This window comes from Pleurodeles waltl, chromosome 1_1 (genome assembly GCF_031143425.1).
Source record: "Pleurodeles waltl isolate 20211129_DDA chromosome 1_1, aPleWal1.hap1.20221129, whole genome shotgun sequence".
NCBI lineage: Eukaryota > Metazoa > Chordata > Amphibia > Caudata > Salamandridae > Pleurodeles > Pleurodeles waltl.
Genome location: NC_090436.1, coordinates 780,115,560 through 780,142,752, shown reverse-complemented (window position 1 = coordinate 780,142,752; position 27,193 = coordinate 780,115,560). Strand labels below are relative to the sequence as shown.

At 44.7% G+C, this 27,193-nt stretch overlaps 1 protein-coding gene and 1 long non-coding RNA gene across 3 annotated transcripts in view; one reads left to right on the top strand and one right to left on the bottom strand.

Moving 5' to 3' along the window:
• Nucleotides 1-21,232, bottom strand: part of SLC35D2 (solute carrier family 35 member D2) — a 344,284-nt gene extending 323,052 nt beyond the window's left edge. Inside the window, exon 1 of one of the 2 annotated variants that reach the window (XM_069227861.1) lies at nucleotides 20,803-21,232. In XM_069227861.1, coding sequence (XP_069083962.1) covers nucleotides 20,803-20,927 — 125 coding nt within the window. In that variant the 5' untranslated portion in view covers nucleotides 20,928-21,232. The remainder of the gene's footprint in view (nucleotides 1-20,802) is intronic. The other variant, XM_069227869.1, reaches the window with a different exon arrangement.
• Nucleotides 14,015-27,193, top strand: part of LOC138287448 (uncharacterized) — a 51,162-nt gene continuing 37,983 nt past the window's right edge. The window contains exons 1-2 of the long non-coding RNA XR_011202218.1: nucleotides 14,015-14,087; nucleotides 20,548-20,596. This is a non-coding gene — a long non-coding RNA (uncharacterized lncRNA). The remainder of the gene's footprint in view (nucleotides 14,088-20,547; nucleotides 20,597-27,193) is intronic.

Here is a 27,193-nt window from a genome sequence, read left to right as displayed (position 1 = left end):
GAGCCTTAATTCCTGTTCTTATGCAACGTCCTACCAACATCCCTACTTGGACTGGTTCTTTTGCATCTTTTTTCTTTATTCTGTGTTTGTGATCTTGTTAATGTTCACTGGGCGGCACCTAATGGGGTTGCTGCCCTGGGGGAGTTGATGCTGTATGGGATTGTTATTAGTTTGATTGTCTTGTTTTTCTTTGGAAATTATTGTTGAATGCACAGCTGTTTTTATACATGGCACATGATTATACCACTGCTAACCTGTAAGGGTTCTTACTGGAGGGAAGGAGGGGCTTGATGGGTTGGGCGGGATTTGCTCTTCTACACCCTTACGCATATAGGTTACCAGCTATGTCTTTGAAGCAGTGGGCACACCACCCCCTGTAGAGACTTGAGAAACTGTGGCTTTGCACTCCCCAGGATGGTACAGTGGGCAAAGCACCCACTGTAGAGACTTGAGAGACTGTGGCTTTGCACTCCCCAGGATGAAGCAGTGGGCAAACCACCCACTGTAGAGACTTGAGAGACTGTGTCTTTGCACTCCCCAGGATGAAGCAGAGGGCAAACCACCCACTGTAGAGACTTGAGAGACTGTGGCTTTGCACTCCCCAGGGTGAAGCAGTGAGACTTGAGAGACTGTGGCTTTGCACTCCCCAGGATGAAGCAGTGGGCAAACCACCCACTGTAGAGACTTGAGAGACTGTGGCTTTGCACTCCCCAGGATGGTACAGTGGGCAAAGCACCCACTGTAGAGACTTGAGAGACTGTGGCTTTGTACTCCCCAGGATGAAGCAGTGGGCAACCCACCCACTGTAGAGACTTGAGAGATGTGGCTTTGCACTCCCCAGGATTGATCAATGGGCATGGAGCCCCCTCGTGGATCTGGCGTCGTGCACTCATCCGGTTGAGGTGCCCCCCCTTCCCTACCCCCTGAGGTGCCTGTTGTATTTCTATCTGATGCCCCAGCAGTGTTCTCTCCGTCATGTTCGGTTATCTTGTGTGGGCCTCGCCCATGCATTTTGGGCCACGGAATATGAATGATGCAAAACCTGGAGTACTAATCGTGGTATAAATTTTGTTTATAGTGTATGTATATATGTATATTTTGGCTTACTGATTTTTGATATATTACAATAGTTACACTCATTTTCTTGTGTCTTTGCATTCTTCCGGGGCGGGGTTGGGGGGTGTTACTGTAATGTATAGATATGCATTGGTGTGTGTGTTGTAGTGGTTGAGGGTCGGGGTGGGGTTTGGGGTGTTGAGTGTGTGTGTCCCTGTTTTTTGCCTCCCCCTCCCCTATGTCGTAGGTGCAGCACTCACCGTGGTCTTCGCCGCCGGCGTTGTTGATCCTCGTAGAAGAGCAGGAAGACTAGTGCTGGGAGAATATGAAGTTCCAGCTCCATGCTGTCCTCCTTCCTCATGGAGTGTGTAGAGGTGAGCGTTTTTCATTCGAAATGCCTGTTTCCGCCGTGTTTTTATCCGCGTTGTATCCGCCCCGGAAAAGGTGGCGGATTGGCCTGTCATAATAGTGTGGGCGGTACATTGTCTCCCGCCTGCCTGTTGGCGGTGACCGCCAAGCTGTTTGTCTGTACCGCTGTAGCGGTTGGAGTGTTAAAGTGGCTGTCTTTGTTGTCGGTTTCCGCCACGGTCGTAATTGCAAAATTTTTATCGCCGGCCTGTTGGCGGTCTTACCGCCACTTTAACACCGTCCGCCAGGGCTGTAATGACCCCCATATTCTTTAGCTGTAGCGTTAAAATTATTGAAACTATTCTATAGGGTGCTAAACTGTGAATGGAGCTAGTCTGGAGGTGCCTGCTGATGTGTACTGGGATTATATGCATAGTGCATATGCAGGTGTGAATGCATTTATTTTGGTACTTACTTTTTGATGTTCCTGGTGCAGAACTGTTTACGTCTCCAATGCCCAGTAAAGCCTCCGCCTCCAGAGTTGTCTCCACCATGCTTTCGATTGCTGTAGGGGGTGGAACAGTAGATGGCCCTCCTCCAGTGCCATGCATCTCCCTCATGCGCTTCGCCACCCTCTCCTTGGTCCTGGAGCGAAGGTCATACCACCTTTTGCGTATTTCATCCAGGGTGCGGTGGCTTACACCAATGGCATTTATCTTGTTCTGGATGTCCTGCCAGATCTTATTTTTTTGGGTGTCAGGGACACTCATTGCTGCCTTGCCAAATAATTCTTCATGGTGCAGGCAGCACTCCTCGGTCAGCACCTCCAACTCCTTGTCAGAAAACTTGATTTTGCGTTTTCTGCCTCCACTGGGTGTCTCCTTCTCCTGTGTAGCCATTGTTGCTGCAGCTCCTCTCACCTGGGTATGGCTCTGCAGTTTGGGCTGGGTGGGCTCCTCCCTCCTCCCTGTTCCATGTGGTTACTTCCTGGTTCTGATGTCATCACTCAGAACCAGGAAGTGGGTATTTCCAAAGTTTAATTCCACCTGCATGCAATTTGCGAGTCAGTCGCAATTTGCGACACTGGATCACACCCTTCGTGCAATTTGCGACCTCGCTTTTTGCGAGGTCGCAAATTGCGACCTCTCTAAAAGCGAGGTTGCAAAATGCGGTGCGACTCCACTGCGACTCGCTATTTGGAATAGCAATTTTTACTGGAATATCGTTTTGCGAGTCGGAAATAGCGATTCACATGGAGTCGCTATTTCCGACTCACAAATTTTTTCGTTCCTACATCTGGCCCCAAAATCCACAGCTAGGCACATTTTTTAAATGTGTCCATGTTGTGTTTTGAGGGCTTTCCTATCGCAGGTACTAGCCCTACCTACACAATTGTAGTACTATTTTGTTCAGGAGACTTAGGGGAACACAAAATAGTAGCAATTGCATTTCTCTGCATTTGCACCTTCTAAATGTAAGACAATGTGTAAAAAAGAAGGCATTATGAGACATGCCCTCCAATTCACATGCTAGTATTTGGAGATGTGCAAATAACCACTGCTTCTAAACTTCATAACTTGTGCACATTTTAGAAATACATAGGCTTTTTTGATACCTGTTTTTCACTCTTTATATTTTGCCATATGAATGGCTCTATACCCAGTATACAATGAAACTGTAATGGTGTTTTACTTTTTTGAATCACCCATCGTGACGAGAAGTTACAAATGAAAATGTTGTCACAAATGACTGTTTTTTACTACTAATTTTCAATGTGTTTTATTTCAATTCTTAGGGCCTGATTTAAATCTTGGCGATAATGGTCCCGCCGTCAGTTTTCTGCCGGAAAACCCATACGCCGGCTTGGCGGTCCACTCGCCCAATTTAGATGTTGGCGGTTCCATAGGCGATAGAGTGCCCGAGTCCCTCCATGTCTGCCAGAAAACTCCATCCGTGTCGACATCGCCACAGGAAACAGTGGCTGCCAGTGGGACTCCAGCCATCCTTAGCGCTAAGCAGATTTGGATGTGCCTTCCCACCAAGCCAACTGTGGTGGTGCTACATTCACACTTGAGTTGGCAGATTGGAAGGGAAATGAGATAAAAACCTACCCTTTTCCCATCTGCACTTCCGTTTTCGACTGGACATTACTGAATAATGTCTTCCATCACTGCTGCCACTGGACCACAGAGAAAACATAAGCCCCAAATCACCCGACTCAAAGGTGGGGAATCCGCATTACCAGTGTACATTGTGTGGGCACTGCACATGACCTCGGGACCACTCCAGTCATATACATCTCACAATAATTTATTTAAATTATTGCGACATGCATATGTCCGAACATAATTGTATCAGACACTGATGGGGACCCACTGCTACAAGACACATGTCATACACATACACAAAGGCCATTTTGATGTCAGTATTCATTGTCAAATAAATGCTGGCACCACAATGACATTGTAATCACACTTGTCAACTATGTCCGTGTGTGCACACTGCAAGGGGACGTGTACATGTCGCTGTGCTTCCAGTTGTGTGTGTAAGTCAGTACGTTTATGTGTGTGTGCGATTGGATTGGTTGGTTGAGGTGGAGGCAGCAGGGAGTGGGTGATGTGGTTGTCTCAGAATATGTGCCACTTGCATATGGGTCTGATGTTGTGTATGGTTGTGTGTTGTGTTGCTTTGTGTAACATTAAGGTATGTGTTGTTGTGTGGTATTCATTATCATGATGTGTGTAGTTGTGCTTTTGTGTGTGTGTTTGTGTAGTCATGTTGCCGTAGTTGTATTGTGTGTGGTTGTAGTGTCAACAGTGTGTGTATGTTGTGTTATGGATGTATGGCAATGTGTGTTTTCAGCATGCATATTTTGTATTGTGGTGGAGTGGCAATGGATAATAGTGTGTATGTAGTGTGTTGTGTAGTGTGTTAAGACCTACTTCCGGCCACCTCCACTCCACAGGTCCCGGAGCTCTGTGCCTTGCCTCACGCAAATTGCTCTCCTCACCCACGCGACCGCAGACCACCACAGGCTGCCGCCGTGCTTTGGCACTCCTCTCCTTCTCTCCTCCTCTCCTCTTCTCCACTGCACCAGACTACTCTCAGCTCTTTCGACATTCGACGTGCTCCGTCACTGACGGCAGCGGCAACAGAGCAATTACCCCCATCTGCCCCCGGGAGAGCAGAAAGCCCACAAGTTATTACTTGTTGTTCTTTTAATTGTAGGTTAGGGCTGCCTACCAGACCCAGACAGTTCTGAAAACTAGACATCTGGAGGAATCCAGGGTGGTGTGTTTTGCATGCATCTAATGCCATTTTCATACCCCAATGCCCTGCAAACCTCAAACGGTGATTAAAACATACATTTTCCTCACATTTCTGTGATGGAAACTTCCAGAACCCACAAAATTCTTACTATGCCACATTGCCACACTTGTGTAACAGGAACAGATCCAACCGAAGGCAATAGGAGTAGGGCTCCCATTGTCCTTGGTTTGATCTGTTCCTATCACGGGCACTAGGCCCAGCAGCATAAATGGTGCAGCATTTTTATCAGTACAAGTGGGGCAGTGCTGGCTGGTAGGAATTTTGTGGATTCTTGGATATTCCATAAGTTTCCATCACAGAAAAGTATGGAAAATGGGTGATTTAAGGCAAAGTTTGACATTTGTAGGGTCCTCTAAGGTGGGAAATCCACATTACCATTGTACAAAGGTCATTTTGATGTCAGTATTCATTGTCAAATAAATGCTGGCACCACAATGATGTTGCAATCACACTTGTCAACTATGTCCATATGTGCACACTGCAAGGCTACGTGTGATGTTCTGCTTCCAGTTGTGTGTATGAGTCAGTACGTGTATGTGTGTGTGCGATTGGATTGGTTGGTTGAGGTGGAGGCAGCAGGGAGTGGGTGATGTGGTTGTGTCAGAATATGTGCCACTTGCATATGGGTCTGATGTTGTGTATGTTTGGTTGTGTGTTGTGTTGCTTTGCGTAACATTCAGTTATGTGTTGTTGTATGATGTTTGTTATTGTGATGTGTGTAGTTCTGCTTTTGTGTGAGTGTGTTTGTGTGGATGTTTGTGTAGTCGCGTTGGTTGTCGTGGTTGTGTTGTGTGTGGGTGTACTGTGAACAGTGTGTGTATGTTGTGTCATGGATATATGGCAATGTGTGTTTTCGGCACGCATGTGTTGTGTTGTGGTGGAATGGCAATGGCTAATAGTGTGTATGTAGTGTGTTGTGTAGTGTGTTAAGTGGGGGACACATATGGCTTAGGTACATTGTGTGTGTGTGTGTGTGTGTGTGTGTATGTGATTTACATCTATTCCATAGCCACAGCCATTGTGCGATATTCACTGGGGCAGCGCAGGCCTCCCTCCGTCAGCAAACCACCACCAGTATACCACAAGCAGAACTGTAACATCTAAATTTGGTTAGTGGGAACCCACCAGCTTGATGGCTAGGAAGAGCACTCTGTCATGGCGGTCGGCGGCTAAGCTGAATTACGACGGATGGTACACCATCTAATTGACGGAGTACTCGGGTCTGCCGCTGCTGAGGATTGGTGATATTTTTGTCAACATTTAAATCAGGTCCTTAGTTTCTTTAGGAAAACCTTGAAGGATCTACACATTTCACCCCTTGCTAAATTCTGAATTTCTCTAGTTTTCAGAAATGTATAGCTTTCCAGGATCCACCATGGGTTTCACACCCATTTCCACCACAAACTGGAAGGAGGTTGAAAGCACAAAAAATAGGAAAAATTGATTATCTTCCAGTAAAAGACCAAAGCTGTGGTTTTCTGAATCAAGTCTGGCTGTTCCTGAAAGCTGGGAAGATGGTGATACACACTGCAAACCTTTTGTTAATGCCATTTGCAGGGAAAAAACAGACCCTTTCTTCTGTAGCACTTGTTCACATTTTTCCCAAACAAACAAAATTTAGCTATATTTAGGCTCATTTCTCAGTTCTCTCCAGGTAAATCCACAAACCCTGGGTATCTTTAGAATCCCCAGGATGTTGAAAAAAACACAATTTTGGCATGGATAGCTTATGTGGACAAAAACTGATGGGGCTTAAGCGCATACTACCCGAAATAGCCAAAAAAAGGCTTAGCGATGGGGGTGAAATGGCCAAGCAGCGAAACTGTTAATTGCCATATTTTTATGTACGGCTTTTGTTTGCTTTCATTATTAAAGTGCATTTTTATATTTTATAGATATATAAATTTAATTGGCATATTTTAGGATAGCTTTAATGCTTTTATTTTAGTTTTAGCATTGTTTCTTGTATGTGTTGCTGCCATCTAGTCTGTACCGTCCGTCTGTCGTGATGCCATTTTAGTAATATCTGTGGGCATGTTATTTTAGCAGCTAAGCCTGCTGTCCGCGCCCTTTAGCCTAGTAATGTTTCATTTTATTTTATTCTTTTAGAAACAATCACACTTGTGGTGATGTTTTATTTTCCTTTATCTTGCTGCCCTCTCACTTAGAAAAGCATTTACATTTCTTAGCATGACCTTCTTTCATTCTGTGCTTTCTCCACGGCTGCGACGAGATAGAATTGCCAGCACAAGTGGTACACCACATCTCTAACATTTCACAGAAACATATGTATTTTTAAGTGGGGACACTTTTCTCAGAACACTTGCTGTTTTGTTATAAAACATCTCTCTGTCCCCTGCACGCTATGGGGAAGTTCCAGCCAGATGACCTCTATCGCATGCTGTCTGACTTCGCTACAGGTGCTTACTGAGACTGCTGATTCCCTGACCTACATGGACATGGTTTCTCTATATGCAACAGGCTCCTTCACGACGAGATAGAATTGCCAGCACAAGTGGTACACTACATCTCTAACATTTCACAGAAACATACGTATTTTTAAGTGGGGACACTTTTCTCAGAACACTTGCTTTTTTGTTATTAAACATCTCTCTGTCCCCTGCACGCTATGGGGAAGTTCCAGCCAGATGACCTCTATCGCATGCTGTCTGACTTCGCTACAGGTGCTTACTGAGACTACTGATTCCCTGACCTACATGGAGATGGTTTCTCTATATGCAGCAGGCTCCTTCACTACTGCCATACTCGGGTATGGGGGGTGATGTCTTCCCGGAGGATTAGGGTTTATCCTGCTGTGCTCTAACATAGAACAATAGTAGCATAGGTAGGAATCACACATCCTGCATAGTGACAGTATGGTGGGACTTTTCTTGTATTTCACTGTGCTTACACCGTTTTGCTTCTAGTATGTTTTATCATCCTATTTATTGCAGTTCATGTTATTTTATCTAGAATGCAGTTGATTCAATAAATCGTATTGAACCATTCTCTGCTTCTCTTTGTCGTTGCATGTGTGAGACACATGTAACTGAGAGAAAATGATGAGATCTGATCCACCACGATTTCCCTGAGAAGTCACAATGTCATGCGCCCAGTTGCCAAAGATCACCCTTGCTCTTGGGCATAGGTGAGGTGCTGCTGACTAGCTGGAAACAGATTGGGCCTACAGCTGTCACATCGTGTGGGATCAAACTCAGTTCCCCACAATTCAGGTGATGCTGCCACCCAAATCCAGCAGCCTCATTGGTATAATGAGAGCCAATGCAACATGTTCAAGGCTAGGCACACAGAACACAATGCCCTAGCATTGTGATTCTCCATGGAGAATGCTTCTCACTTACAGACATATCATTGCATCCGCCCTCCACCTCTGACACTGTGTGACACAAACAGTCCTTGTATTATTAAAACTGCCTCTGTGCCACATTCAGCAGAGGAACACCTGCTAGTGTTAACCTGAAATGCGGTGCACAGTGGCCGAGATGCAGCCTTGCTGATTCTAATGCTGACACTGACCTCTACCTTGCATAAGACAATAGCCTGCACTACACCAGACCGGCATCCTGGCTTTCCGGTACATCTTACCCAGGGGATTAGGCTATCCCAATTGATCTGGCAGAGGGTACTCCTATTATGTTCTCAATAGTGTAGGCAGTAATACATAGGAGCGTACCAACATAATACCATTATCATGGTTGAACTGTTTATCTTTTTCAACATTTTCGTAATGCTAGTTACCATGCTATGCTTTGTCTCATTTGCCTAATAATCGCAGTTCATGTTTTTATGCAAGAATACAATTGTTGCAATAAATGTTTGAAACAACAATTCCGCATTTTTCTTGTATCTCATCTTGAGTAGATCTGTTTCCACAATTCCTCGAGAATCTGAGGAGTCATGTTTGAGGTTGCAAATACCGTCTGCCACGTGGATGTGTTTAGGGCCTCAGATGGAGCACTTTGAGCTACCTAGGAACCATGTCAACATTTTCTGACGGTATAGGTGGGCTGAGTCCTTGTACACTGAAGTTTATGTTAACTAGATGTGGGAAACTGGCATCCTGGTGTGGTACCCCACTACTTTTTGCCTGGTTTCTAGCTGCAATGTGGACTTTAGTCCACTGGGATCCTGCTAACGAGGTCCCCAGTGCCAGTGTTCTTTCCTTAAAAATGCGAAAGTGTTGATACAATTGGCTACAACTTTAGCTGCCACTATAAGTCCTTAGTAAATGGTACTTAGGTACCCAAGGCATGGGGTACTAAGGGTAGCCCGCTGAGAGCAGCAGCACAGATTGTGCCACCCTCATGGGCCATGCATCAAGATGCACCTAACACTGCCATTGCAGGCTTTATGTCCTGGTGCAATCTTAAAATGCAAACTCAACATGGCACACAGCCTGTGTGCCCTGTCCACTACGCACTGCATGCAAAATAGGTAAGTCACCCCTCTGGCAGGCCTTCCAGCCCTAAGGCAAGGTGCATTATACCACATGTATGGGCATAGATGCATGAGCAATATGCCCCTACTGTGTCCTTGCCAATCCAGGGACATAGTAAGTGATCAGTGCAGCTATTTTAACTGCATGTTCTGGACACTGGTCAGTACGGGTTTCACAGCTACATGATGGCTACTCTGAGCACTGGGTTGTTTGGTATCAAACAACTCAGAATGATAAATCCAGTCTGGTACCAGTAGTGGACGTATTGCAAAATGTATCCAGAGGTGATCCCTGCAAAGCTATCACTGGTATGGTTGCTGGTCGGTCACAATCAGCCTGCCACCACCAGACAAGATTCCGAAACCACGGGGTGAGAGCTCCTGCTCTCTGGGTCCCAGAACAAAACCCTTCCTGGGTGGAGGTGTCACACCTCCCTCCTCTGGAATGTGCACTGCCCTGATAGCGAGCTTCAAAGGGCTTACTGCCTTCAAAACTCGATCCCCAGGCCTGCTGCTAGCAGCAGATGGCCTCTCCCATTGCAAACCCCCACTTTTAGTGGGAGCAACGGCAGGAAAACACACAAAGGAAAGGAGGAGTGACCACCACCAGCTTGGTATTGCATGCAAGGTGACCCCTCCATTTCATTTTCCTCTATCTTTAATGGTAGGAATATAGCCTATCAGGGATAGGGAAGAGACCTCTGCCTACAGGAAGTGGTCACATAGTGGGTGTAACCACCCTGAGGTAGATGACCAAGTGGTCATTAATAGATACTTCCCTAAATGCCCACTAAATACAGTATTTAGTGAACACCCCTAGACCAGAGATTCAGATTCCAAGGACACAAGAATACCAGCAACAAAAAAGACTCAAGGCTCGAGAACTGAAATCCTGCTGCATCAAGAAAAAGATGCCAAACCCTGCCTGCTGCACCCAGGGCTCGACAGTCGCCATTGAGGGATTGCTCGGACATCAGACAGACTCTAAAAATCCCCGGAGGACCTCCACTCTTCTAAATATCACAAAGATCTCCCTCTAGAGAGAAGGCATCACTCTCTTGCAACCAAAAGAGCAATGAAGTCCAGTTCACTGACTGGCTTCTGTCCAAGGAACCGGACACCGCAGCTGGACCAAATTTCACCCAACCAACTGTGATGACAAAGCCTGCAAGTGTGCCAAGATTAGTGGCACTGCGACCTCCACTGGCTGTACCGTACAATAGCCCCAGTTACTGGTCACTCAACATCAAGCACCAGGAAGGAAAGTTCACTCTGGACTCCAGAAGGGCCAGGAGGAAGCCTCAGTCGAGGGACTTCAGAAACCACCAGAACCATCCACCAGAGTGGCCCTGCTGACCTACAAGCTACCCTCAAAGTAACCTACCTCCTGCTTCCAAGGGCACCTTTGCTCACAGTTCTTAGCCCACCTATCTGTTCTGCACCCAGCCTCCCTAGGCCCTTCACTGGAGAACCAGTTGTGCTCTAATGGTCCCCCACCCCTTGGGACCACAACACTCCAAGGGGACCCACTGGACTCACATTGAAGTGCAGTGCTTTTCCAAGTGGCCCCCCGCAGTGGCCTTACACCAGCTCCAAAGACTTTCTGCAGCTGCTCTTGCCGAAAACTGGCGCCGTCTGAACTTCTCAAACTGGTCCACAGGGCTGATAAACGACCTCAACCTACAACAGAGAGGAGACATTGGTAAACGCATTGCCTGATTTTATATGCATTTTTTAAATATTTCTCCATTGATTCCTGTGGTGCGTAAATACACACAGAACTGAGACATTTTCTAAACTTTGAAAGATCATAACTTAAAATGTACTTTCTCGATTTTGGTGATCTTGGTCTTGAAAATTTAATAAAACTCTCAAGTATTTTTGTAAATTGGTCTCGAGTTATTCTTTTGAGTGTGTTTTCATTTATTGATACTCCGAGTACAATATATGCACTTTGAACTTCTTCAAGATTAGCCTAACTGCTCAACCAAGCTACCATAACAAATTAGAGCATTTGGTGGTCTAGTTTTTACCTATGTAAACCAATATGTGGTTACCCGGACCCTCTGCACAGTGTACAACATTTTACACACTACATAGAGGGCCAGCCTCCTACTCCAGATGCACAGTCCTACTTGATTTGTAGGAACCGAATAACAGAATCACTTTTAAGAAATGTTGCTAAAATAGTCATGCAATACTTTTTCAGTCGGCTAGCCTATTTCAGTGAACATTCCTAAGATATACTTTAATACATTCCAAACACACTTCTACATCTGGCCCTATACTGTCTAACTAATCTCACAAACTCAGTTTGTGATTAAACTGTGCCTACGGCTGTCAAATGAAAGAAAACTATACATCAGCTTAATGGTTCCCTAATGAGATAAATATGGAGAGAACAAATGTGAGAAAACTGGCAGGGATTTTAAGGGAACACAATTCTCTTCAAATTTAGATGCCTTGAGATCAGCAAAAAAGACATGTAAGAAAAGCAGCCAAAAGGCCAAAAATTTGTATTTTCAAGAAACATTGAAAGCAGGAACAAATAGACCACAAACTCTTTTAAATGAGTAATAAAAATCTTAAAACCTCCCTAACCTACCGTCCAGGAGACCTTCTAAAACAAATCTACATAATTTGCCATTTTTTTTCTGTTACAAGATACAAAGGGTCAGAAACGTAATTCCAGTTTCTCGTGATACTATATAAAACTAAGGTCTCCAAGGAAAAATCTTGACTAAATGGGAGTTATTTCAACCAATCTCAAGTGACACCCTAGAACTGATCCCCAAAACATTTGTGACCATCATCGCTGATAACAACCCCATCCCAGCCTCACCAATCAAATCTATAACTGAACACAACTCACCTTTACAGACAAAACTCATAAACTGCTCTCTAGAAGATAAAACTTTTCAATACTGTCTAAAAATTAGACAAGTAAACCCCTACTAGAAAAGCCTCCATTGTGACACCAATTATCTTCAAACTATATGTTTAACTACCAAATTAAATCTCAAAAATCCAGGATTGAATACACATCCATTTGCACACAATACTCAACCATACCTGGACATTATTATTAAATATTATATAGTGCAAATGTTACTTAAAATGGCATCCTAGTGCTTAGTTATTAGAAACCAGTCCAGAAATGAGCAAATATCTAAAGTTGTAAAGCCAAGTTTTCAAGACTTTCCTGGAAGCACACAGGTTGTTGATGGAGTGGAGTGAGCTTGGCCTGCTGTTACAAAGACATGCCACCTTCACGTAAAATGCTCTGTCAGCAATCTGCAAATTCTTGAATTTGGTACACTTCAGAAAGTTGGCATTAACTGAGCATAGAAATTCAGGCAGAATGTAGCGTTGTAATTTTTGTTGAGGCAGAAAAGGACCAATATGATGAAAGGCTCTGTGCACTATGAACAGTAATTTAAACTGAATTTTTTGGTTACTGGGAGCCAATGAAGGAAATCCAGAGTCGCTGAGGTAGAAGAGTGAGATGGCACAGAAAGAGAGAGTTTTGCTGCTGCTGCTGCCTGTATGAGATGCAGACTCTCAACAAGATAACCCGGAGCACCTAAAAATAAAGCATTACCGTAGTCCAATCTGCTAATAATGTTTTGTGCCATAACGGGGCAGAAGCGATTTGGTAACAAATGTAAAATGTAAAATTTTGTTAGGTGCCCCTATTAGACCAAAGTAAATAGAGGACAATCTACTAACATGACTGGACAGTGATAAATCATTATCCATACAGACTTCCAAATTTTGGACAGTCAGTGCTGTAATCGGAGTTGAGTTGTGCTCGGGCGGCCTTAAGTCCACTGCAAAAGGACACAAAAGAGATCCAAAGAAACAGTTCAAGACCACTGTCTTATCCCCGTTAAATTTAAGAGAATTAGCGCTGAGCCACTGTGAGATGTAAAGCATACAATCGGGGAAAGCAGCCATAGCAGAATGAGAAGTGCAATCCATAGTTAGAATTAATTGTATATTATCAGCATAGTTCTCAAAATCTATGCCTGAGAGCTAATTAATTTATCCAGTGGTCTTAGATACACATTAAATAGAGTAGGGCTCAAGGAGGAGCCCTGAGAAACTCCCTGCACTACTGCTCTGAAGGAGGAGCGAAAATGGGGCAGATTGATCACTTGTGTCCTTTCATGCAGAAAAGTAAACTAGCCACTGCAGAGCTCTTCCCTTAAACACCTATATCAGTCAGTCTAGCCATCAAGATGGCATGACTGATGTGTCAAATGTAGCGGACTGGTCCAGTAGTACTAAGTAGTAGTACTAAGGCTACCTGATGACCCCTATCTGCCGCCATACGCAGTTCATTCCAATGCTTTGACCAAGGCCCCTACCTTTCTACGAAGAGGAAGGAGCCCACATTGGGCCTCCACTAGTAAGGTATGTTCCTCCAAAAATACAGAGAGTATTTCATTCACAAAATTCTCCAGAATTTTGCTAGGAAATGGCAAAAGAGAATGCTAAGCACTAACAGATCTGCAGCACGCTTTTTCAATAAAAGAAGAACTGAGTAAGTGCCGATTGCGGGCATCTATCTAAATTGCCCAGTTTATAGTTGTTAACTTCGCTTTTAAATCTATTCAATTTTTAATTTAATTTTTAAGGATTCTTTTTAATTAAGGGTACGCGCAGCATCTTTTAAGGGCTTTTGTTTCTGTTGGAGCTTTACTTAATGTGTTGGCGGATTAGGGCCTGTTAGAGCCCGTCCGTCCTCGCTAACCACTCTTGGTGGTTAGCGGTCTAGTTGCTGAGGCCTGCAAGTCATGTGAGCCTAGGCTCGGACGGGGGAGCGTCAAGCGTCAGAACACCGGCGGGGATATCTTGCAGTCTGATGCGGCCGTGCAGCGGAAAGGCATTGAGTAAGTGCCAATTGCGGGCGTCTATCTAAATTGCCCAGTTTATAGTTGTAAACTTCGCTTTTAAATCTATTCCATTTTTTAGTTAATTTTTAAGGATTCCTTTTAATTGGGGGCACGCGCAGCATCTTTTAAGGGCTTTTGTTTCTGTCAGAGCTTTACTTAAACAAAAGTGGATAGCTGTCTAGCTGCTGAGGCCTGCGGGTCACTTGATCCTCGGCTCCTGAGTCCCAGCGGGAATATCTTGCAGTCTGATGCGGCCGTGCAGCGGGACCGAGGGCCAGAGATTATGCCTCTAATTTGGGTGCTGTAGATACTATTCTGCACAAACTCTTCACTCCCTTATCAGTAGTACATGCACTCATAAGATGGACTTAAATAACCCGAAAGAAAGGAACTGTAGTCATTGTAATTGAACACCTTATATACTGGATGAGATAGAGGCATGCTACAAGTCATGGCTCCCAGAAGGGAAAAAGCAATTTAAGGATGCTATCTTAACTAAAGTTGGCTTGCTTTTTAAAAAATAAAGTTTTACAAATCCACTCAACTTTCAAGCACCCTGATGAGACGGATGGGGCACTGGATACTGTCACTAGAATTACTGATATTGACTATTCTTTGGTAACAAATTTTCAACCTTTATCTTCTGAAAAAATTAAAAAAGTAATGTTAGGAATAAAATCAGACTCTCCTAAAGATCCTTGTCCTCCTTATGTTTTGCATCAGGTTGCAGATCCTGTTTCAATGGCACTAACCCCAGTTATTCGTGAAGTTCTATCCACAGGAATGTATCCCCCCTCGTGGAAGGATGCAGTTGTGATCTCCTTGAAGAAGAAACCTCAGGGAGCTAGATATGATCTGAGTAACCTACGGCCCATTTCTTTACTTCCTTTCCAGGCTAAGATCTTTGATAAACATATTAATCTGGAACTTGCGAATTTTTTTAATGTTTCAGGAGGTTTAGACTCCTCTCAACACGTCTTCAGACCAGCGCATAGTACAGAATCAGAATTGATCACTACTTCAGATACGATTCGTAGGTTGGTGGATGAGGGACAGGGAGCTATATTAGTGCTCTTAGACTTATCGGCAGCTTTTGATACTGTCTCACCTCAGATCTTGCTATCCTGCCTTTATCAAGTAGGGATCAGAGGAAATGCTTTGAAGATTTTAGAATCTTTTTAGGTGACTGATCTATTACAGTGAGCTGTGGAGATTTCAAGTCTCCACCTTATTCCCTTTCATGTGGAGTCCCACGGGGCTCATCTTTAAGCCCCACATTATTCAATTTGTATGTGGCCCCTTTAGCTAGACTTATTCGTACATTTGGCTTCATGCCCACCTCCTATGCCGATGACACGCAACTTATCATTCCGGTATCTAAAAACTGGAAAGTGGCGGAGCGGTTTAGCAACTGTATGCGTGAAAACCATAAATGGATGGGCCTAAATTGGTTTAAACTCAATGGGGACAAAACAGAAAATGCTGTGCTTTGGCACCATCAAAGAATTATGGAACTCTCATTGGTGGCCATCAGAATGTGGAGCCACCCCTGTCCTTATTGTGGCCATTCGTAATCTGGGCATTATCTTTGACAACTGTCTCACTTTTAAGCCGCAGGTCAACCAGGTTGTTAAAACTTGTGTTTTGACCTTGAGAATGCTGAAAAAGATTCTCCCATATCTAGCAAAGGAAGGGAGAGTGACAGTCATTCTAACTCTGGTGATGTCCAAATTAGATTATTGCAATGCCTTATTGCTCAATCTGGATAATGCCTCTCTCATAAAGCTTCAGCTTATTCAAAATACAGCAGCCCGATTTATTTTAAACCTCCCCCGCTCAGCATCCGCTAGGGATAGCTTGAGACAGCTGCATTGGCTTCCAGTAGCAAAGCGTATTAGATTCAAAACCTTATGCCTCACCTATAAGGCTGTTCATGGCAGAGGATCTGAATAATTAACTTCTAAATTATATTGGTACAGACCTAGCCGACAACTCAGATCCATGGGAGCCTCCAGGATTCTGGTTCCTCGAACACATAGGGTTAGATGGGGTGATAAGGCATTCACTGTGGCGGCCGCCAAATACTGGAACTCACTCCCTATAACCTTACGGCAAGAACATAATTTCCTTTGTTTCAGAAAATCAATTAAAACCTGGCTTTTTCCATGCTAACTCAACTTTCTTTTTTCTTATATAAGTGATCTGACACTCCCTCTCTCCTTTCCGAGCGCTTCGATGCTTCTTGCCGGAACGCGCTTTATAAATACTGAATACATACGTACATACTAGTGCATTTTTTCACGTAGAGGGCACAGTGGTCATCTCCAGAGACTGGCTGCATAAGGCTACAAGAGGCTGAGCCAGAAAATCTGATAACATTTTCAGTATCCTAGGGGGAAGTGACTTCAGTAGTGACCCAGACGTAATAGAGGTGGCAATTTTGAGAAATTTACGGAGAGCTGACCAACATCATCTAATAAAACTGGTGAAGAACATGCATTTAGAGAATCAGATCAAATACCTGGTGCTAGATAGGACATATTTGATGGGGAAGTATAATTTGTAGCAATACCTTTGATCCTGTTCTCAAAATAGATGGCCAAATCATCACAGAGTGATTGAGTAGGGGTAACCTGATGTAACACACATGAAAGGTTAGACAAAGTGCGTGTGTTAGAAATGGGGTCTCTAGTTAGCAGTCAGTTTACACCCTGTCCAAGTAGGGACCCTCACTCTTGTCAGGGTAAGGGAGATACACACCTAGGAAAACTCCAGCTCACCCCCTTGGTAGCTTGGCACAAGCAGTCAGGCTTATCTCCGAGGCAATGTGCATTTGTACAAACACACACAGTAACGCAGTGAAGACACCACAAAGGGACTCCACACCAATTTAAAAACGTAGCCAATATTTATCTAAATCAGACAAGACCAAAAGGACAAAAATCCAACATACCCAAGCAAACATATGAATTTTTAAAGTAAAAAGAGTCTTAATCCATAGAAATCAATAGATGCGTTGTTTTAGCATAAAGTAGCTGGTATGCGTCAAAAATGAAGCCACACGAGCGAGCGTGCATCGGAAAAGCAAGCGATGCGTTGATTCCTTATTCGCAAGTGAGGCCATACGATGATTCTTTCTCCGCCGGGCAAGCAATGCTTTGATTCTTTCCTCGCAGGGAAGAGATGCATTGATTTCCAGACAAGCTGCTTCAGGTCAGTGCGGTGATGTTTGCAGGTTTTGACCCCCAGGAACAATGTGTGGAAAATCCGGATGCACAGCAGCGATTAATCCACACTGAACTGGTGATATGCCAGTTTCATTGGCGCTGCATCTTTTTTTCTGCCACTTTGATCCAGTACGTGGATTTTCACTTTGGATTCACCAGCTTCTCCTTTCAAGGTCCGAGGGACTGGATGTTGCACCACTTGGCAGGGTAGGTTTCTCAGCAAGCGAGCCCAGGTGCTGGCAGATGAAGTCTTTGATGGCCCTGAGACTTCAGAACAGGGGGCAAGCTCAGTCCAAGCCCTTGGAGAAGCGTCACAACCAGGTTACACAGCAAAGTCCAGTTTTGGTCCTCTCTAATGGCAGAAGCAGCAACTGCAGACCAACCCAGCAAAGCACACATAGCAAAATGGCAGTACTCCTCCGGCTCTTCTCCTTGGCAGAGGTTCCTCTTGACCCAGAAGTGTTCTAAAAGTCTGGGGTTTTGAATCTTATACTCATGTCTGCCTTTGAAGTAGGCAAACTTCAAAGGAAAGTCTGCTGCTCACAAGATCCTGCCTGCCCAGGCCTGGCCCCAGACACACTCCAGCTGGTTGGTAACTACACTGTGGGAGGACAGGCACAGCCGTCTCAAGTGCAAGTGTCAGCTCCTCCCTCCCCACTCTAGCCCAGGAGACTCATCTGGATATGCAGGAAACACCTCAGCTCCCTTTGTGTCACTGTCTAGAGGGAATCCACAAATAGCCCAACTGTTAGTCTGACCCAGACATGGATTCCACAGGCAGGCAGAGGCACAGAAAGGTTAAGCAAGAAAGTGTTAACTTTCTAAAAGTGGCATTTTCTAACAGACAATCTAAAAAACAACTCTACCAAAAGATGTATTTCTAAATTGTGAGTTCAGAGACCCCAAACTCCATATCTCCATCTGCTCCCAATTGGCAACTGCACTTAAAAGATATTGAAAGGCAGTCCCCATGTTAACCGGTGGGAGAGGTAGGCCTTCTAATAGTGAAAAACGAATTTGGCAGTATTTCACTATCAGAACATGTAAAACACACCAGTACATGCCCTGCCTTTAAAATACACTGCACCCTGCCCATGGGGCTACCTAGCTACCTAGGGCTTACCTTAGGGGTGAGTTACATGTAGTAAAAGGGAACGTTTGGGCCTGGCAAGTAGGTACACTGGCCAGGTCGAATTGGCAGTGCAAAACTGCATACACAGACACTGCAGTGGCAGGTCTGAGAGATGTTTACAGGGCTACTTGAGTGGGTGGCACAATCAGTGCTGCAGGCCCCCGAGTAGCATTTGATTTACAGGCCCTGGGCATCTCTAGTGCACTTTACTAGGGACTTACTAGTAAATCAAATATGCTGATCAGGGATAACCAATAATAATCACAATTTATACAACCAGCACTTGTACTTTAGCACTGGTCAGCAGTGGTAAGGTGCCCAGAGTACCAAAAACTAGCAAAAACGAAGTCCAGCACACAATTAAAAAGACAGGAAACAGAGGCAAAAAGACAGGGGAAACCAGAAACGGCACCAAGAATGCCAGATCTAACAGCATGTAACAAGAGAAATGGCCAAGACATTGCCAAACCATGATTGTGAAAAGAGGTCTCAAACTAACTCAATCATGGCTATCCAAACACTTCCTAAAACTCAACCTGGATAAAACGTAAATCCTTCTCCTATCACTTAACAACAGCAATTCTGTTTTCCATAATTTGATTCTGGACTCAAACCTATTAAAATCAAAACCAACGTTTGTTTGTAACGGCAAATCATTGGTTGTTATTTTAGATAACTGTCACCAGGGACACCTAGCACCTAACTAACACCACCAAACCTGTGCATTGGCGATTGTGCACCATTTACAACCTTAAATACCTATGGCCAGATGTACTAAGCCTGTGTTTTGCTTTTGCGTCAAGCAAGGCAATACAAGAGCTTAAGCAAGATTTACTAAGCCATGCAAAGCCACTCGTGTTGTGTGGCTGTACTTGGTGTAGTAAATCCTGAGTAATGCAAGATAGGGTAAATCTCTGCCTTGTGTTACTCTGTGTTAGGAAAGTGTTCCATGAGTGGAGCATGAGTGTTCACATACATCTACCTATGGATTTTGGAGCAGTCCTAGATTTCCAAACAATTGTAAATCTGGGCATGCTTCAAAGTGGTGCCCCTTCCCAACAGAGGCGTAGCGAGGAGAAATGTGAATAGATTATGCTCAGATAGAAATGTTAATAGATTATGCTCAAATACTAGGGCCCTGATTTATGAAAAAGTCATGCAACACAGCAAGATAACGTGCTGCGTAACAGGGAGAAAGCAGGAATGTGCCATATTTACTAAGATATGATGGATTCCTGCTCTCTCCTTGTTGTGGTGCACTGTGTACACCAACGCAGACACCCTTGTGCCATGGTGCAAAGGTGCCTGCCTTACAGGTAGGATTGTTTTGTGCCGGAAGGGGCATCTTCCTGCACAAAAGCAATCCTTTGAGTACGAGGGTAGCACCGAGAATCTGGATTAAACTTCCACAAGGAGCTAAAGACCCCCTACAATTTATACTTCGCATTTAGAAGAAGTATGAAAAAATCCTATTGTTTGAAAGCCTTCCAACTGACTTTTCTTCATCATTCTAACAACTAAAAGCAAAAAACATCTAACTCTTACACACTATACCATCCTTGTAATATTGTAAAAATGTGCCCTTATGAACACGCAAGGAATGTAATATTGTAACATCGAATCATTAACTAGTGTGTATTTCCCGTAATGCATGTATGATTACGTCAACTGTAAAGTGCCCCGGTGTCACCCTCACCCGGATGCGGTTCACGCTGTATAAAACTTCAAATAGAGAAATTTGATATAGCAGTTCGAACATAACCCGTTACAAGGTGTATCTGTGTGGATTTAGAAGGGGGTGATATCAGTCTGGGTCTTACATACGTCATCTCCCCCCGCCCCTCCCTTATTGGAGGGACTACCAATGTTTAAGCGCATTGATGATTATTAATAATTGTTAATAAAAATACAAAGGGGGTCTTAATGATGAACAGAAGGGAAATTGTGTTAATCTGTTAATATATTTTAAAAGCAGTCACGTTTTTTAATTACACAATTCTGAAATTAACCGTTTTGTGAACTTTACGATGTCATGGCTATTTTGTAAATCTGTTAAAACAATACATTCTTACATTGTTTAATTCTGCATTTTCTACAGAGTCAATATTGGAAGGTGGTCGTTTAAATCGTGCTGCTGATTTAAGCGGGTAAGAGAAATGAAACAACGGGCCACGAGTTGCTTTGCTCACGATCACACGGCTTGTCAAGTGTGCAAGCCTGGATTACAACTATTCAGACACAGCAAATTTTCACTACACTACATACCCATGTGTTGTGCAGGAAGATTGACGGCATTCCGTTGACCTACACACCACTTACTCATCATTACGTGGGCTCCGCCCCATCTCCTCACCTGTAAGAAGTTAGCACCACCTTGTTAACCAGCACGATGAGAAAAGAGCATAGTCCGTAAAACAGAGCAGAGAGGCACTGCGCCAGGCGGGAGTGTACCGGAGTGGGTGCAGCCTCGGCGGACATGTTCCTCACCGGCCGCGATCTTCTCAGGCCGCTCAGCTTTCCTGTTGTCCCTGTTTGCCCGACCTGTCTCACCTCCTGCCCGGTACTGGCCCCAACTGCTGTGCCGAGCCGGGCAGTGCATTCCGTGAGACACCTATTGGGCAACCCTTTCCCGAGGGTGGAGGCGGATCTGGGCTCGGCCTTTCGGGACCTGGGCGGGGGCTTGTGGCTTCACCGGCTGTGGGCAGGAGCGTTTGTTGTGTAAGGCGCACCACCTCAGAGACACGTCTAATTGTGTCGTGGTAGCCTTGGCATTTGGCCCGGAAAGACGGGAAGATGGCATCCGGGTCTTGTAGATTTTAAGCGGTGTGTTACACTAAAATGTGAACTTCGGCCGATAGGTTTTCACCAGACTGCCTCGTGAGTCGAGCCTAATTTAACCAAACCTCTAGCCGCGTTTGTCTCACACCTTGATGACAGACCTGCTTTTTGTTAGTCTGTGGTCACGTTGGCTTTAACAGCTGGCGTTCATAATTTTCTGGTAATACATTAACTTTTGGTCTCAAAAAGGTGAAACGAAATTTATGTTGACGTTTGGACCTATGGGTCTATGAGATCACGCGGGAAATCTATTCCAAGTTTGACTTTCTAGGGTTAACGGAAAAAACAGGAATCTCAGTGGGAGATCATGGTTTACTGTTTGGGCAATTACTGACATTGGATTCAGTCTCCATGGGTTCCCGCAGGTTGTGCTGCGGTACCTACATTTTCACTGTCACGCATTGCTTAGCGACGTTTTCGCTCGAACTAGTTAAAAGATGTCGCTGAAGTTTGAAACTTAATTTGCCAGTGTTGCTGTCGGGCGAAGTTAACCCCCTGCTTTAGCAGCTGCAGCAGGGGTGGGGCTCTTTATGTGTCTCTTCGGTCTGGAACTCGGCTGACAATAGCTCCTCGTTAACGCTGGAATATAGCAGCAATAGAAATGCAAGAAAAAGCAACAGCTGGGTAAATAGAACTAGGAAAGAAAGAAATATTGAAAGGAAGTATGGATTGAGTATGTGGACGAATGAGTAGGCGAAAGGATGAGTGAATGATAGGGGAATAGACAGATGAAAGGATAGTAAAGGGATGGATGAGTGAACGAATAGGTGGATGGACGGGTGGTAGGACTGCAGACTAAAGGGAGGATGAGTGAATGGTTAGGTGGATGAACAGGTGAAAGGATGGCAGAATAAAACGGATGGATGGAAGGACAGGTAAAAGGATGGCAAAGTAAAGAAATGGGTGGATAGTGAAAGGATGGCAGGATAGATGGGAGTGAATGGATAGGTGGATGGACAGAGGAGATGAGGGCAGTGTAAATGGAAGGATGGGTCGGGGAACAGACAGGTAAAATTATGGCAGAGTAATGGGGTGAATGTGGGTGTAAAGATGAGTGAATGCAGAGTGGGTCGATAAAGGCCAGAGTGGATGGATGATAGATGAATGGCAGGGTGGATTAATGGAAGGATGCGTGCCTGGTAAAATGGATGGGTGAACAAACGAAAGTGTATGGATGGCACAGAGTGGATGTGTAGATGGATGGCAGAGCAGATGGATGTTGATGGCTGGAAGAACGGATGTTAGAGTGGATAGCTAGATGGTTGGATGGACAGACAGGTGGGTGGCAGAGTGAAAGGTAGTGTGAATAGGTGAGTGTCAGGATGGGTGGATGAGAGTGAACTGATGGATAGTGGAATGGATAAATGGAAGGATGAAAAAGTGTGTGGATTGGATGAATGGGCAGAGTAGGTGGTTGGTGGATGGGTGGCTGGATGGATGGTAGAGTTGATCAATAGATGGCAGAGTGGATGGATGGGAGGCTGGATAGTAGATGCAGTGTGGATAGATGGCAGAGTGGCTGGATGAATAGATGGGCAGAGTGCATGGATGGCAGAGTGGGTGGATGAATGCTCAGGTAAGGGTGAATTAGTGGATATCAGCAGGTGGAAGAATGAATAGATATATGCATAGATGGAAGAGGCAAAGAAGCTGTTCTAGGGAGAGTTTGAGTGACTCGCTTCACTTGCTTGGTGGCATCAGTGCTTTAGTGCAAAGTGGAGGCTATTTTAATTTATTGGCTATTCTCGGTTGTTGTGCATGGTTTCTCCTAACCCACCTTGGAGGGAATGTTCAACGCAGGGAAAGATGCAATTCCTTATGCCTGTAGCCTGAATTAGGGGTCTCACTTTGGCCCTGTAATTAACAGTAGCCCCCAGTGTCTGGATGGTGGGAAACTCGGTTTTGGTGCAGGTGAATTCATTACATGTTTGTTTTGCTCTACTTCACACTGAGACAAGTCAAAATGAAAGGAATGCCAACAATTCAGCACTCTTAGTCTGAGTAATACATTTATTAAGGCACTTTTCAAGGTTCGTATAGGAAAAGCGTGCATGTCAAATGAAGCAACGCGCATACACTTCTGAAAATAATCACAGCAGTAGACTAATAATAATCAGAAACAAACAATGGAAATACACTAACTTCAATCATGGATAACATATCTACATATAGTGATTATATATTCATGCATGATGCAAAGCTAAAAATAAGATTTAAAAATGCCTCATCATGGGGCTTGACATGGACATCACACCTTTGCCATCTTCAAGTTGGGAACCCAGACGACTGCAGAAAGAGAGAAACACTCTCAATGGGAATGAACCGGGTAAAGGCGTACCTCTCTCAGAATGAGTTCGATCTAACCCCAGTTGTCAATTTTCCCTCTTAAATACCCTAAACAAGCTCAAGAGGTGAATTCTAGAAATCCCTCCCTCTCCTCCCATACTGTAAGTTGTTAAAACGCTGGCTGTACCAGTCCTTGTTGAAAGAGCACATTAGAGATTGGCCAAATCCCAAGGTGTGCTCCCAAAACCGAACTGTTCCCTGCCGTACCATAAACATTCTCTGGTACATCCTTATCTTTCCCTCACTCCTCCGTGTTATGTCCCTGCCTTGGTGAGAAAGAGAGTGAAAACATGTTGCACAAGCTGTGCGCAGAAAAATACCTGACGGTGTAAGAAGCTAAGCTAAACACAAAATGGAGTCCGTTGTCAAGATGGAGCCGATGGTTAAATACGAATAGCGTTACAAGGTGTCTCCATGAAGACTGATAAGCATGCATTAGATATATTTTACAAATAAAATACTGATTGAAGAGGCAATGACTCCAGGCCAGTTTCCAATGAGTACTAGGACATTTCTTGTGGGGAAGATTCCACAGTGCAGATGGTTAGACATCACATTATTAACTAGGACCCCTTTCATAGGAAGGGGATGAATAGTACCACTGACACTTAGCAGAGATGTTTCACGTCAATCCACGTAGCTCATTCATCATAAGAAGGATTCGTCACTATTCTCATACAGATCCTAATGGTCTCACATGGGATGAACAGTAAAGGTCGCACCAGGTATTTTGGTAACTAACAGTACCTATGGTCTCTGCTGACCCTCTGTGCATGGTCCCTCCCTTAGTCTTCTCATAGCCACTAAGACAATATTTTTTAAAGCATTGATGGAAACTGTCAGACAAAAGGCTGGACCTGGGGTTGCCATGTTTGTTTCCCTACCATATCCCTTACTGTCATTGTCTAAACTAACTTGGGTACCGAGGGCCTCACCTCTGGTACTAGCAGCTAAGAGGAACCTTTTGCTACTCCCTGTAGAGTCTGCACAAGTGCCCCAATCCACCCAGAGTGCTCGAGACCCCTTTGGTGGCCCAGACTTGCTTCCCACTTAATATCCTCCTACATCTATTGCCAGGTGTTACTATCCGGATCCAGGGCACCGCAAGGCCTACCTAAGTAAGGAGGGGCCGAGCTAACCCTCTGGCACATCAAGGAAGGCTAGTGCTCCTTTTCCCGGCTGTCTGACCCAGTGGAGATTCCTGTAGCCAAGAAAGGGGCCCTCCATAGGAACATCTCCTGGAGGTGTACTCCGCTGCACTCATGTTTTTGTGCAGCTTCCAAATGACCTCTAAACCCAGGACTTCCTGTCTCTAGGCAGACTCAGGCATTCTCCTCCACGCACCATACTGATGCATGGGACCCAAGCAGGTCCGTCGGGGAAGGCACCCAGCTGCTTATATAGCAATCCCCTGCATTCATCCCACGCCCTCTTGCAGGGCCAGGTACGGTGCCAACAGAGAACACACACCCAGGCACACTCGCCTGCCCGTGCAGCCCCTCACAAGTGGTCTCGTCTGGCACTGAATGCGGAGTGTTGCCAAAGAACAGGACAGTTAATTTTTCAGACATTTGGATATCACGATGCCTTAGGCTGGCTGGGATTTATGTATTTTATTGGACTAGGATAAAACTCACCTTGTTTTTCACTGTGAAGAGTAAAGTGTATGTGGTTATGCAGACGTGAGGGACTAAATAACTTAAAAGTTTAAAACACACTATAGACACGAGAAATATTGTCGAGTGAATAAGTTAAATAAATATGTGCATTTGGTGTGCAGTACTGATAACAGGAAGCCGGCTCTCCTCGTTCCCTTGTGCCACCTCACACATATGCAGTACTATTGAACAATGCATCATATCTATAAGTCGCATTTCTGCAAGTTCCGCAGTCTGCTCTGGTATTTGATTCTCGCTCTCTTTTGTGTTTTTTTTTTTTTTTTTTTATCTTGGTGTGTTGTAAAGCTGCTCGGAACAGGGCGTGGGCCCTGGATAGTGTTGCCACCTTTCTTTCATCACATTCTGGTCGTTTAGAACAGCTCGTGTATTAAAAAAACCTGTGCTGCCTGCTCCCTGGGTGGGTTGTGGGTGCTGTGTACTACCCATGGTGTGCACCCTCGTTTCCCTCAGGTGGCCAAGGGCACCAGGTACTAAAACTCACCCTGAAAGGTGCCCTTGACTTTTCAGGGGGGACGAGAGCAGTAAGTGATTCCTCCACTCCTTGACCCTTTATGGACAGCGACTCCAGGAAGTGATAGGGGGCTTAGAACTCAGGCATTAGTAACTATACTCCACAAACTCAATGACCCACCAGAGCTATGCGTCTTAAAACAGCCTTTATTTATTAGTAGGTAAAATGATACAGCTAAAAATAGAAATTACAAAAAAAACGAAAGGTCCCAGCAACTTCGGGGTTACATACGAGCTTATCATGCCTGAAGCCTTTGTCTGGTTAGGTGCTGTGGAGTATTTTTACAAGTTTTAGTAAAAGCAGAAAAAGTGGCAAGTAGAATGTTGCATTATATGTTGAGTTTGCTAAAAACGCCTGCCCGTTGCTTTAGTTTGACAGCAGCCAGAGGTGCCAAGAGGTACAACCTAGTGTGTTTGAAACCAGGTGGCTACAAATACGTAAATTAGTCCCAAATTTAAGGCATTCAAACTCGCAACACAAAATAAAGACGATGATTTCAATGTACCACAGGGCTAACTTCCAGGTTCAAAAGAGGTGGCATGTTCAATTAACGGAGCCACACGATGTCCAATAGACAGTGTCTGAGTTGTATTGGATGCAATTCAGAGGAGGCCAGTTGTACGTCTGACTGGTTTCACTATTCACTGTTACAGATTGGTGAACTACAAATGCTAAAGTTGGACTAAAACTGCACTCAAAGAACGTCTCCCACAGAGTAAAACTTCACAAACTTCTTTCTCAAAACTAGCCAATCACAGTAGTGTAAGCCCTCACAAGAACCCCAGGATCACCAGATTGAACTACAGTACCCAGTTTTCAGGTTTAGGATCGAACTATGAGCTCAAATCTTGATATTCTTGTAACTGTTGTAAGGGCTAGAAAGAGGGTTCCCCATAGCAGCTTTCCCATGAAAGCAATGCCCACAAGCTTATCAGAAATAGACACCTGGGAGAGCCCTTTCTCGGTCATGTCCAAAATAAACGGCACCACATCCTCTGTTCTGCTCCACTTCAATACCCTGTGCTGCGCTTCCGACTACAAGAATTCCTCCCACACCGGGCCATATGCTCTCCATGTTGATCCTGCCAAGGACCCTACCGCCAATTGTACCATCCTGTGTTGCCCACTAACCACAGCTCCACTGGTATTAGTGTCTTGCATCTGTCTGCTTCCTTGGCCAGCCCTTAAAATCTCTCCCACTGCGAGGGAGACAAAGCATTCGCAATGTTAATGTCTATGCCCGGTACATGCTGCACCCTGAAAGTGATGATATATCTCAAGCAGCCCAGAACAAAAACACACAGCAATTTTAGTACCTGAGCATTTCTTGTTGATTGCCTATTAACCGCCCGCATGACCACCACGTTGTC